The sequence below is a fragment of the Coenobita brevimanus genome, chromosome 21 (assembly GCF_032717465.1).
Source record: "Coenobita brevimanus isolate Jiangsu-jjx chromosome 21, ASM3271746v2, whole genome shotgun sequence".
Taxonomy (NCBI): Eukaryota; Metazoa; Arthropoda; class Malacostraca; order Decapoda; family Coenobitidae; genus Coenobita; species Coenobita brevimanus.
Window position 1 is genome coordinate 16,417,288 of NC_136974.1, and position 13,943 is coordinate 16,431,230.

The 13,943-nt window shown below is 39.9% G+C and overlaps 1 protein-coding gene across 1 annotated transcript in view; it reads right to left on the reverse strand.

The window, feature by feature from the left end:
- Positions 1 to 7,143, reverse strand: part of LOC145392108 (serine/threonine-protein kinase Nek3-like) — a 68,603-nt gene extending 61,460 nt beyond the window's left edge. The window contains exon 1 of the mRNA XM_080266562.1: positions 7,052 to 7,143. Within this exon, the coding sequence (XP_080122688.1) occupies positions 7,052 to 7,143 (92 nt within the window). The remainder of the gene's footprint in view (positions 1 to 7,051) is intronic.
- Between the last annotated feature and the right edge of the window lie 6,800 nt (positions 7,144 to 13,943).

The following is a 13,943-nucleotide window of genomic DNA, read 5'->3' on the forward strand; positions in this document are numbered from 1 at the left end:
AGGAAACGAACTTATTCCGACGTCTGTATACTCAAAAGTCAAAGAACCCCCCCGACTCCCCCCCTTCCCATTTCAAAATGCATCTAACTCCCAGTTCTACCAATTTGGTGACAGCTAAAAACTAGTAGGTTATGCCCATTTCATAGGCAATATCTGACTATCAGAAACGAACCTTAAAAGCCTTAGATCTACAAAGAAACCTGTCTGTCTGGCAACACTTATTTCAAAGTCATTTTCTACGCTACACTTTTAAATGTAGATGATTTATATTTCAGTCTGCATTAAACTTACATTCCTCACCAAGTGGTGTGTATTTTTAAAAAATGAAGTTAACTCTGAAAGATATGATCCCTTTTCATACAAAAACTCGCATCGGTTGCGAACAAATGTTGTTGCTTGCCTTTTTGATGGATCACGGGCAATAAGTGCACAATAATCGTTGTATTCTAAAGCTAAATTATCAGTCATATAAGATCTGGTTTTGTCTAATAGTATTTTAATGATCATTGCGTGTGAAGTTTCCCGTTGACTGAGTCAACATCTTTTCATAATTGATAAACAACTGGCCTCCATATTCTAGGCTGCTAATTTGATCCATCAGGTGACCAGATCATTCGATCAAAGATACGAGAATTTCCTCAATACGATGGTTTTCTCTTAATGATGACCGACTGATGTAGGTTAGAGTAGGCTGATTTTGCTGATGCTCCATTGGTTCATAAACACTGGATTTAGAGGGCGTGTGATCTGACAAGGGGAATAATTATAAGGAAATGGCTTAGCTGTTGGCCTAATTAAGCATTAGCAGGTTTAGCACATCAGCTGGTGACTGGGTGGGACCTTGGTCTTATTTAGTAGCTACACCAGAGGGGCTAAATTTAGCAGGTACGCCACAGCAGGTGGGGAATGGGGGGGTTCTCGGTCTACTGTAATTTAGCATGTACGTTTACTGTGGATGATGAATGGTAAAGTTCAAGGCCTAATTTAGCAGGTAAAATAATGAGCAAAGTTCGCCGACACTTCTGTACGGGTTATGGCAATGAAAGGTGTTATATGAGCTGCTTTCATATGACAGTAATGAGAGTCAAAAAAATGTGTATGAAAAGGAAGGTTAGTCTCATACGTTTGGGGCGGAATGAGAAAAGAATGCAGAACACAATGCTGCCAAAGGACTGTTAGCAAACTTTAGATCATGGTTGTACATTTAAAAAGACCCTCGAAACATCTTAACTCGAGAGGTATACAAGATGAAGTCTAGGACTGAGAGACCTCAAAATTATACTGAGACACCTTGTTTTAACACAGCAGGTAAGGTTACATCAGTAGCATAAGCTTCGGCTCTACTTTTAGTCAGCGGTTCACAAAGGGATTTTTAGGAGTACCAGCAGTTTTGTGACGTCATGAAACCTGAAATCTTGTCATGGATAGAGGAATCCAGAAAAATGGTAACTTACTGCAATACACAAGGTTGTCATGGCAAATGCGATCGACTGAAACAGTTTATGAGTACTGCAGGCTGATGAAAGACATTCGAAATCAGGGATGATGGATTACCGACAGGTAATGAAGGCTAACTTGCTTTTGCCTTTACTACACATTCTCCAGTAAGTGGTTGTTACTGTATGTCTAACACAACCAAAAGCCATCTGACTGTAAGCATTAAGACTCCTGTAACTTTCTGCGATCATCGGCGATTTAAGGGGCTTGCTGAGATTATTAGATGACGATCGTTTAGGTAACAAATCCAAGGATACACAATCCAGTCACTTCAATATTTTAATTTTTCCTGCATTATGCACCTTCTCGTTGAAATTCACCTTCTACATGTTAAAGCTCTGAACCGGTTCTTAAATGTGTAGCTGACTTCTGACATGACGAAAACATATTTAGTCGGAGACTCAATGCATTATGATTTCAGTATTTGCATTAATTCCCTTTCAACAAGGTGACCAGTCCAAGTTTATGACGTCAGTCCAAATCCCCAATAGTCTGGTAGCATACACTTTTGTGCCTTTAGATTTTTTTTTCTTTTCATTGTGTGCTCTTCTTTTATATTATTCAAACGCACAATAACACTGAGGACACTGAACAATTAATTTCTTTTTGGTGGCATATTTAGACTTCGCTTCACAATTATTTATCCGATCCGTCTGGTCAGGCAATGTACAGTACATGACAGACACCCGTGTCCCTTGATGCTGTATGAAGCCTACTTATTCATCTCATCTGAAGTACTGCAAATTAAGGAATAACCGTAGCTTCAGACTTTAAAAGGCGACGAACACCGATTATAAGGGTAAACATGGTATCTTATAACCAGAACTGAGTTATTTTTTTCCTTTACTAGTTAGGTTTCGCCAGACCGCCGTTTAATATTAATAACATATCATTTTAAGTCAGAATAATCGTAACAGATGGCTGACCGCAGCGTGAGAAAAAGAGGCAGTACACTAACCTTCTAAACTGGTTCGCTGCCCATCGTCCAATGTCCGACACTAAGTTAAAATTTAATTACACTTTCACTAGGATGCTGTGGCCGATATTACTGGGTCGTTTTCTGCTGCAGCATTGCACACCAGGATGACGACAGGTAAAATGGAGAAGAAAAAGTAGCCTAGCTTATCTTAATTCGAAAGAAGTATTATAATATCATCTAAGACGAGAATCAGATTGTATATGTTGTATGATTACAAGAAAATTTCTTTGTTACTTCAGTGGTGCCGGTTATCACCAACTACGTCATTGACTCCATCCTCTCCCTGTTCATGACCTCATCACACGTTTACACTCTGTAGCACACCTTCGCTACTATGTAATCTGCAATGACCTGGTGAATGTAGAAATTTTATCTCCTAGAACGAATTCATCATACTGGGAATTTCTCTGTGTCTGTCTGTCTGTCTGTTCCAGCTAAACTACATTTTATCCAAAACTTCCAATCAGACTATTTTTTCCTGTTTTGGTGGACGTCACCCGCACGCAGCATTTGTAGCTTTGACCCGGGCGTGTTCTTTTTTTTTATCTTTGGGTACACTTTGTCATCCAGTCATGTTGGCACCGTCGGAGTGAGTGCGGTGAGAAATGATTCGGCAAAGTCGCGCCTTCGCACGGGAATAGATGAAACAGTTCTGCTAATAAGACCAAAAAATAATAAGAGAAGCCGTGTTTTGTCATGAAACCAACCCACGAGGTCTGTTCAGAAAGTGTCCTACTTTAGGCCAAAATAAGTACGGTAAATAACTAACCAGTTCAGCTAGTACATTAATCCCCCTCAAAGTAAGCCTCCTCTGACTTGACACACCTAGCCCTGCGTTCTTTTCACTGTCTGTAACATTTTTCAAAGTTGGTATTCGGCATCTCCTGCAGGTGTTTCGTCGCATTCGTCATGATCTCTCCTCTCGTCTCAAATCGGGAACCCTTCAGCGGAGTTTTGAGATTGGGGAATAACCAGAAGTCACAAAGAGCCATGTCTGGTGACTAGGGAGCCTGCCAGACCTGTGGGATGTTGTGCATGGCCAAAAATTTCTGAACCAGTTGAGAAGAATGGGCAGGGGCGTTGTCATGGTGCACCATCCAACTTGCTGCTTTCCAAAGGTCTAGTTTCTTCCGCCAAGCTGCGTCACGAAGACTTTGGATAACGTCGAGGTAGTAATGTTTGTTGACAGTCTGAGCTTCTGGCGCGTATTCGTGATGCACGACACCACGGTAGTGGCGTCATGCATCATGTGTTTTTTTTGGCCGTGGCGACCCTGCATGCTTCCACTGGGACGACTGTGCTTTGGTTTCTTGGTCATACCCGTCCACCCAAGTGTCATTTCCAGTGATAAAACTTCACAAAGACTTGATCGCGATTTGCACACTCCAACATGTCTTGAGCAACATTCATTCAAGAGAAAAGATCTTGACGAATGCGATAAAGCACCTGCAGGAGATGCCGAAAACCTACGTTGAAAAATTAATGTTTCAGGTAGTAGAAAGAATGATGGGCTACGTGTGTCAAGTCAGAAGAGGCCTACTTTGAGGGGGAGTAGTATCCTAGCAAAACAGGTTAGCTATTTATTTATTTATTTATTTTTTAGTGCCTAAGGTCGGATAATTTATAAACAAACCTCGTATACCTAACCATCTTAGGCCTAACATAACGTTCATCAACCATAATACCTTATTTTGTCTGGGAAGATGACGAAGGTGCTACGGTGCCGAGTCTTTTCACGAGGCACTCGATCTGATGTTGCCAATATGATTGATTGAATTACCAATTGTACCCGAAATTTAAAATATGGCTCCCCGACCAGCCCAGGGGGTTTTAAATACTGTAGTTAAAGGTGTTGCTTTCATTCATCTAAATATTTTTTTGGATAAGTTCACAACAATTTGCCAATGGATTCAGTATATTTTGTATCAACCCACTGCTCTGATTACATTGTTAAGTTTTCAAGGAATTGAGTCAACCAACTCGCAGTCTAGTCTAGCTGGATTACATGGTTCTTTCCATGCCGAACATCCCAGAAATCCGAGTCTTGTATCATTTACTGTAACTAATTATAACTTCTTTCTCATTCTTATGCTGTATTTTCATTGGCTAATTTCCAACGTGACAAGCTATTTTAATCTAATAAATGCATTTATCGATGTGCATATAACAATCTAACTGTTATTTCATATGCATATGTAAAGTCCTCTCAAAGTTAAATGCTTCATTTCATCCTTAAATTAACAATATGAAGGCTAGCAATAGCTATCATTTAAGAAATGGTCACATCGTAACTAGGTATACCTACCATTCTAAGAAGTTGTAGTGCGTCATTAATCTGTACTGCCTTGGTGGTCGAGAACTTTGCTGAGTGTACCATCGAGAACATTATAATTAAGAATATGGAAGACAAATTATGAATGAGTATGCATGAAAATGAAAAATTTCATGAAAAACCATAATGATGTATGCACTTACCTGCGGCCGGAGAAGAATGGAAAATGTGCAAGTGTAAATGAAAGATGCTGAGTATGAGCATGAGGCTATGACGAGGTTCAGTACGAGTATGAAAAATATAACACGTATTTTGGCTTCAGCATGAGATAGGTGTACCCTACATGCTCGCGGCCAAAAGAGTGGATAATTATGTAGTGTATAGAAAAGGTATATGACGGATATTACGAAATACAACATAAGCATACGGCTGAGTGTAAGCATGATGAATAAGACCAAAACATGAGGCATGAGGCTTGAAGGTAGCATAAGGCTAAAATATAAGGCATAAGGTTGAAATATGAAGTATAAGGTCTGAGTATGAGGAGCAAGGACACCAGGAGGTATGAGGGAGTGCGAAGTATAAGGCTTGGGTATGAGGTACAGTCGCCCCAAGAAGGCAGACTATCCAGAAGATAGATTTCGGTCAGTGATAATGCACAAACTCATATCCCTACGTTATGAAACATATTTTGTAAAATTGTAATTAAACAGTAGTTAATGACAAAGTACCCGTACATCTCAGTTTTGTATGAAGTATTTCCTTACTTACAATAACAGGAAATGCTAAACGGAACTAACTGAAATTTCAGAACTATTGCTCATGGACGGTCAGGAATAATATGCAGATATTAAATATAATACGGTAACAAGTAACAGTTCTTTTTAGTAGCCTAAGACAAAATAAAAGGGCCTCAATAAACAATAAAATCAGTCATCATTTATAATAATTTCTATTAGAACACTAGTGAATAATTTAGTCATCAATTTCCACTTCGGTTGTCTCCATGAACGACGATGGGAAGCGGGAAAAAGGCTTGATAAGTTCGTAGGCTATTTTAAAGGCTCATCAACAAGCACGAATGGAGACGACTATTATTGAAAGACATGCAGTTAATACACAATATTTGACGATTTTTTCCTTAAGAATAATCTCTAGAAGACTTAGGTAGAGGACTAGCAGTGAATAAAATACAAGAACCTCGAAAATTTGCCGAGTCGGAGCTCCTTGGATAATGTCACACTTGCGCCATAGCCTAGTATCCTCAGTGTCTAAACGATTGGCAAGAGTAATAACATGCAGAGGTTCATAAACAAATCACTGTTCACAACTGCCAAATCAGTATTTTCAGTTATGAAGGACAGAGGTTTATTTAAAGAGAAATAAATTACATAGTAAAAGCCAGAGAAAAAAATGTGCCTTAGTATTACAAGAATTTGTAAACTCGTGTTTTGGTCCTACTTCTTTAACTAGTGTAAGGCAAAGATAAAATCTGCCATACCTCCATGCAACAGAAAATAAGTTTTCATCATCAGGGAATTAAACAACTATAACTATTATACCCCAGGGGACGATGAGGAATAAGAGGCAGAAAGGTCAAGCTGCTACCTCGGGTGGGCATTCTTACTAAGAATAATTTTCATTGTTTTGATATCTTGACTGTTGCTGTACCACCACCACAGCATATAAAAACCAGGTAGTGTATTGCATTCACAAGAATTTTCCACGACTGGCCTTCGAAACTAGATCATCTGTATTTCAAATCCTGGAACGTAAATACATCAGGAACACGGGGGTTATACTGGGCGCCACGCGGAGTAATGCTGTACATTACACAACCAGATTGGGATAAAGTCTCAGTCTTAATATATCAGTCTCATGTTATCCATTAAACAAATTTGAGCGTGCTACACTATGTGTTTTATTTGATATGGGATGATGAAGGGATAGAAATTTTATCTTATATTAACTAAATTTTCACTGAAAGACTGGCAGTGCAGTGTGACCGAAACATCTCAAACCCTGCCATCACTCCTTGGGGTGGCTGTACAAGAACAAAATATGACTGCATAAGGAAGCCCAAGGTATAAGGTCGGAGAATGAGGTACAGTACAAAGTGTTAATATGAGGCATTAGGGCAGCATGAGACATAAGGCGGGATTAGGAGGTATATTCGTAAGGTCAAAATGAGGAATAAGGCAGCATATGAGGTATAAGGTCGGAGTATGATAAGGCCAAAATATTACCCAGTACGAGGTATGAAATAGGAGAGTGCGGTATTAGGTCAGTAATAGTGCACATACTTGCGGCCGGAGCATGAGCTGGTGACGAGCCATGCTTCACCAAACGTGCCTCTTCCCAGCCTCCTCACACGCTGCAGGCGTTCACACATCATTGAGGGCCTGTAAGATGGATAATGAGTGGCGATGTGTGGGGGTGTGTACAGGAGCGTCAATGGAGAAAGAGTAAATGGGGGAGTGGGAGAATAAATAGCGATATTACACAACTCAGGTTCCAGTGGCTCACTCAACTGAATATAATCGTCTGACAATGGCTTGAAGAGAATACATGAGTTGTCTCGACAATGAAACAGTTATTGATAAAGAGTCTGACCTTACCGGGGAAGACTTCTTACTCAGTTAAAAAAAAAAAAAATAATGTAACCTGGAATTAAAGGAAGTAAGGTTGTAAGAGAATGCCTATTGACTACACGAGGTGCAACTGAAGCAGAAAATCGAATTTTGTTAAGTCTCATTCCTCTCTTAGAACACGACCTGCAAGTCTAATTTCCCTCCGGCTCCTCAGTTGCAGTCTACAGTTGTCAATATACTGACTGGTATGAAATGCGGAAGTGAGAAAGGGGTATGTGAATAGGGCAAATGCTTCGGGGAAGACTTTGTTGGGGGAAGACTGTGTTGGGGGAAGAATGCGTTGGGGTAGAACTCATTGGAGGGAGAATGCATTGGGGGGGAAAACGCTTTGGGGGAAAAGTGCGTTAGGGAAGAGTGCGTTGCGGGGAGAGTGCGTTGTGGGAGAGTGCGTTGGGGGGAGAGTGCGTTGGGGGGAGAGCTCATCGGGAGGAGAGTACTTCGGGGGGAAAGCGCGTCGGGGGGAGAGCACGTTGGAAAGAAAGTGCTTTGGGAAGAAAGCGCGTTGAAAAGAAAGCGCGTTGGAAAGAAAGCACGTTGGAAAGAAAGCACGTTGAGAGGAAAGCGCGTCTGGGGGGAGAGTGTACTGGGGGAAAAGCACGTTGGGGACGAGTGCATTGGGCGAAGAGCACGATGGGAGAAGAGAGCGTGGGGGACAGGGGACACTGGGGAATAGTACATGGATGGATGAGAGCTTGAGGCAAGTAGTTCATGGATGGAAGAACGAGTAGGGGGAAAATGCGAGGGGAAAGAACACGTGGAGGGAAGAGTGTATAGGGGAAAAGAGCACGTGGGAGGAAGAGCGCGTGAGGGGGAAAGTGCGTGGGGGTAAGAGTGCGTGGGGGTAAGAGTGCGTGGGGGAGGAGTGCGTGGGGGAGGAGTGTGTGGGGGAGTGCATGGGGGAAGAGTGCGTGGGGGAAGAGGACAAAAGGTAAGAATAGGTGGAAGAAGAGTGTTTGGAAAGTAGTGGGTTGGGATAATCAGTGGGGGTAGTGACTGTGGGTAATGAGTGTGGGTTATAAGTGTGGGTCGTCAGTAGCATAGCGATTTTTTGGTAAATGAAAACTAGCAAAAACTTGTCTCTTGTAGGAAAAGCTGAACAAAGGAGAGCTATAGCCAAGATCCGTTCATTTCGAGATGCCTGTAAACAATACGTCCAGAAGAATGGAGGTTTTAGAAGGAAGTACATAACTAGGAAGACAGCTTCATTGCTGGGCAGTCCGTAGGTGAAGAACAGGGAACTGGTAACTCTTGCATTAAAGTTAGAAAAGAGGTGAGAATGCGTTGATAAGTGGGTGCTGCACACCCGCTGTCATGGGAAAGGGATGCATGGACTGTGCTGAACTGCAGTGAATACAAAACGGTATTAGAAGGATTGAGAATTAACAGTGGCTCAAGAGAGAGAGAGAGAGAGAGAGAGAGAGAGAGAGAGAAACCAGTTACATGCTTAACTTTAGGAGATAAGCTCTGAAGCCATGCCACTTTGCGTTACCTTTTGTATGAGAACGAAAAAATAACTAGTTTTAAATCACCGCATTTCTTGAAAATGATCTTCAAATTGACCGAAGGTTCTACAGTATCCTTCACTTCGATGAGGAAGGATAATGCATCTGCTGCTTTATTTGCTGCCAAAGACTAAGCAACCACTCTAGATTAGCGGAACGAAACTGATATACACTTTCTGGTACCGAAGAGCTAAATACTATGCCTAGAAAAATGTGAAGGAGTAAACTTTTGGAATCACACCCAACTAAAGGACAATAATAATCTCAACACTGAACTAATCAGTTTTACCTACTTACATACTTTGTAAATAAGGTGAGGGAGAGTCTTCAACTCCTTTATATCTTTTATTGTATCTACGTTGAGATGAAATAAGCCTAATCTACCCAACCGTACCCTAATCTAGCCAAATCTTAATGCTGATGCGAAAACGGATGGAGTTAAGAGCTTGACAGTCCCCCTCCTCCCCACTGCTTATTTACTAAGTGAGAAAAAGTGCATCTGCAATGGATGTGTGAAGAAGAGAAATTGATTAAAACTATATAACCAAATAGTGAACATAAATTCAGACTCCGTTAGTTACGTGGGTAAGGCACCAGCTTACCTTAGGCAGCAGAAATAACTTACCAATTAGTTCCTTTTCTTCCTGGCAATTTCCTTCATTCTAGTAAGTTTTATGTTGGTAAATTAGTGTTTTCTGTTAACATAATTTTCCTGTTTTATCTACGTTTTCCTTTCGCAGCGCGTATATTGTCTCAAGCTTAATGTCGGAAACTTACTAAAACGTACTTAAATCCACTGAAAATTACTATTCCCAGCCTAACTTCAAATAACCATAACCTAGTCCTATCTCACCTGAATTAATCTTAAGTAATCATTTATGTCTATTTTCTCCTTTCCTGATATGCACTTATATAGCATTATCATGTCACCTCTTTTCCTTCTCTCCTGTAGTGTTGGTAGATTCAGTTTATTTAGTTTTTCTTCGTTGCTTAGGTCCCTTAAGCTTGGTATCCATCTTGTAGCGGCCCTTTGAACTTTTTCAATCTTGTCTATATGCTTTTTGAGATGAGGACTCCAGACTATTGATGCATATTCCAGGGTTGGTCTAATGAATGATGTTATTATCCTTCTTAGCATGTCTTCATTTATGTATGTGAATGCTATTCTCATATTTGCAAGCAGTGTATACATGTTCCGTACCTTCTCGCTGATGTGGTCAGCCGGAGATAGTCTGTTATTGATAATCACACCTAGGTCTTTCTTTCTGATGTGTATAGGGTTTTATTTCCTAACTTATAATCCCAATCAGGTCTTTTTCCACTTTTACCAAACTTGATTACATGACACTTGTCCACATTGAATTCCATTTGCCATGTACTACTCCATTCATGAAGTTTATTTAATTCTTCTTGTAGCTCCCTACAAGAGTCTGTGCTAGTAATTCTCCTTTGTATTTTTGCATCATCTGCAAACATATTCAGATAGCTCTCATTTCCAGTGTTACTGTTTATATCATTTATGTACACTAGAAACATGATTGGTGCCAGCACCGAACCCTGTGGTACTCCACTAGTCACTTCTTTCCATGATGAGTAGTTTCCTCTTAGTAGTGTCCTCATTTCTCTTTTTTTGAGAAAGTCTTGCATCCAACAAAACACTTTGCCTCGAATTCCTCCTTGATGGTACAGCTTCCATAAAAGTCTTTGGTGTGGTACTGTGTCAAAAGCTTTCTTGAAATCTAAATAGATACTGTCCACCCATCCTTCCCTTTCCTGTATTGTGTTTGTTACTCTGTCATAGTAGCTCAACAGATTAGTAACACATGATTTTCCTTTTCTGAAGCCAAACTGTCTTTCTGTTATCATACTGTGTTCTTCTAGATGATTTACCCAAGCTTTTCTTATAAGTTTTTCTAATACCTTGCTTACAACACTGGTCAGTGATACTGGTCGGTAGTTGAGAGGATTTTGTCTATTTCCTTTCTTGAATAAGGGGACTATATTTGCTTTTTTCCAAATATCAGGTAGTTTCCCTTGACTCAAGGATTTCTTGAAAATTGAAAATAATGGTTTACTTAACTCCTTTGCACATTCTCGTAACACCCAACATGAAATTTCATCAGGACCACTTGCTTTTCCTCTGTCTAATCTACTTAACTCCTCCTGTATTACTTTTTCTGCTATTTGTATATCTGGTAGTATGTGTGGACATGCGTGTTCCACATATTCCCTCGCAAAATTTTTTTCTTCTGTAAAAAACTAATTGGAAATTCTTATTTAGTGCTTCACAAATATCTTTCTCTTGTGTATAAGTGATTCCCTCGTCCGTGATGGATTGTATTATATCTTTTACTTTGGTTTTGCTTCTGATATACTGTAGCTGTAAAACAGCTTTGGTTGATCACTACTTTTATTTATTATATCCTCCTCAAACTGTTTATGGGCTTCCCTCCTTATTCTTGTATAGTCGTTTCTTGCCTGTTTGTAATTATTATACGCCCTTTCAATATTGTGTCTTCTGTATCTATTCCACAACAAATCTCTTCTTTCTTTTGATTTTTTACATTCTGTATTGAACCATTTCTGCATTTTCTTACCTGCTTCTTTGTGCTGTGGGATGTACTTCTGGACTCCTATTTCATAAAATTCACAAAATTTTTTTATATACAGCATTCAAATCTTGTCCTCTAAGCTCATTTTCCCAATCAACTTCTAAGAAATACTTCTTTAGGTCTTGATAATTTCCCTTTTTATAGTTTAGTCTCTTTTTGTAACTGTCATTGCTGTTTACTATGTCATATGCTATCCTGAAGTTATAATTTAGTACTGCATGATCGCTTTTGCCGAGTGGAGGGTGATATATTAAACTGTCAATGTCATTTTCTTGCCTAGCAAATATTAGATCTAGCACTGAAGGTACATCAAGTCCTCTTTTTCTAGTGGTTTCCTTCACATGTTGCGTTAAGAAAAACTCTTGTACGAGATCCAGGAGCTTTTGGTCCCAACAGCTTTCTTGGCTATTTATATCTAGAGTATTCCAATTTATATTTGTATTGAAGTCCCCAGTTAGTATAATTCTTTCCGATTTCTCTTCCATTTTATGTAGCAAGGATCTTATACTCTAAATTGTACTCTCTGCCAGGTCCTCATATTCGTCTCTTTCCCATGTGTTTGATCTGGGTGGCATATACAAATTGGCTACAATTACTTTACCTTCAGATGTGTCGATCTCTACTGCAATCAGTTCTACTTGTGATGGTATATCTAGGTTTATTTCCTTGACTTTTAGATTTTTCTTAGTTAATATTATAATTCCTCCTCCTTTTTTTAAATTTCTGTCTCTTCTCCATGTATTGTATTCCTCTAAGTTTAGTATATCATTGGATATCCTTGGTGTTATTTTTGTCTCAGTTAGGCATATTATTTGTGGTTCATTTTCTCTGACATAATCATTCATCTCTAGTAATTTAGATACCATTCGATCCACATTTGAGTACATCAACTTTATCATCTTGTTTATATACTTGTCATGACATGGTTCTACTAACTTCCTCCTTTTTCTTCCATCCTGTTTGTGTACCACTTTCGTACCTGCAATCCTATTACTTTGTAAAAAAATTTCTTCTTGTCCTCTTCTGATCCTCCCTCATTTTTTGTTTTTGCTTCCTCCCTTTTCTCTTTCAGTAATTCCAGTTCCTCTTGTGTTAGGCATCTTTTTATCCATACATTTTTGAACTCCTCTTTTTCCATAAGATTCTTTGCATTTTTTAGTATCTCTTCCACAGTGTTTACACTCTGGAAAGTCACCTTTAGAGGTCTTGTCTTGCTTTTCTCGTATTTCCCTAACCTTTTGTGTTCCTCTATGTCTTTACTACAGATTTCCTCTGATACTTCTTTCAGTAAGCTCATTACATTTGCCATCTCCTTTTTGTCTCTAGTGATTTTGTTTTTAATTTCTTCCTCTTCTATACCAGTGATTACTATTGATTTATATATTTCTACTGAATCTCTGACTAACTTTGGATTGTTTTGGATTATTCTTTTCACTTCCTTTTTAATGTTTTTTTCCTCCACCCTTGTTTCTAAGTCTTTCTTTACTTTCACCATTTCAGCATACGTGGTTTCTACATCATTTTTGTAGCTTTGCACACAGTGTGTGTGTGTGCGTGTGTGTGTGTGCGCATATATGTTTGAGTGCTTGCGTGAGCAAACGCGCACTCACGGGCAACCTACTGGGCCTATTGCCACCAAATGTAGGACATGGCGCAAACTGAGCCAGCGCAGGAATATGTCCTCCGTCCTTTTGAGCTTAAGCCTTCTGAAATTCATATGTGCAATACTGCGATAACCCATGAACTTGTTTGCGACAGATGTGACCAGGTAAAGGAGTAATCAGGCACTATCACTTTCCCTCACCTATGCATATGTGGCAGAGACATGGCCAGATTGGCATGTGATTTAGCACTGACAAGTCTCTCCACCGATGCATATGTGGTAGAGATGTGGCCAGGCTAGCTGTCGCTCTGGGTGTGAGACATCCCCTCAACCCACGCATGTGTAGTAGAAATGTGGCCAGGCTAGCTGTCGCTCTGGGTGTGAGACATCCCCTCAACCCACGCATAGGTAGTAGAGAAGTGGCCAGGCTAGCGTTCGCACTGGCAGTGACACATCCCCTTTACCAAAACATACGTTGTTGAGATGTGGACAAGTTAGCGTTTACTGACACAGACACATCCTCTCATTTACAGATATGTGATAGGCTACAGAGGAGAAATTACAGAAATGGATACTAATCTGTGCAGACAAACTCGTCTCTTGAGTTTCAAGCTTTGGGATCACAGTCCATGACGGAGATTGCAAACTCCGAATTCAGTTATTATTATCTCCACAGATATAGGACATTAAAATCACAGTATATCGTGATGGGCAAGCATAATCTATTAAATCCGGGGATTGAGATGATAAGAGAGCATTTGCATTAGAATGGAACTCGGACAATGATAGGCCTACGTGACCTAGTTACTGTAAAAATTCTTGCACTG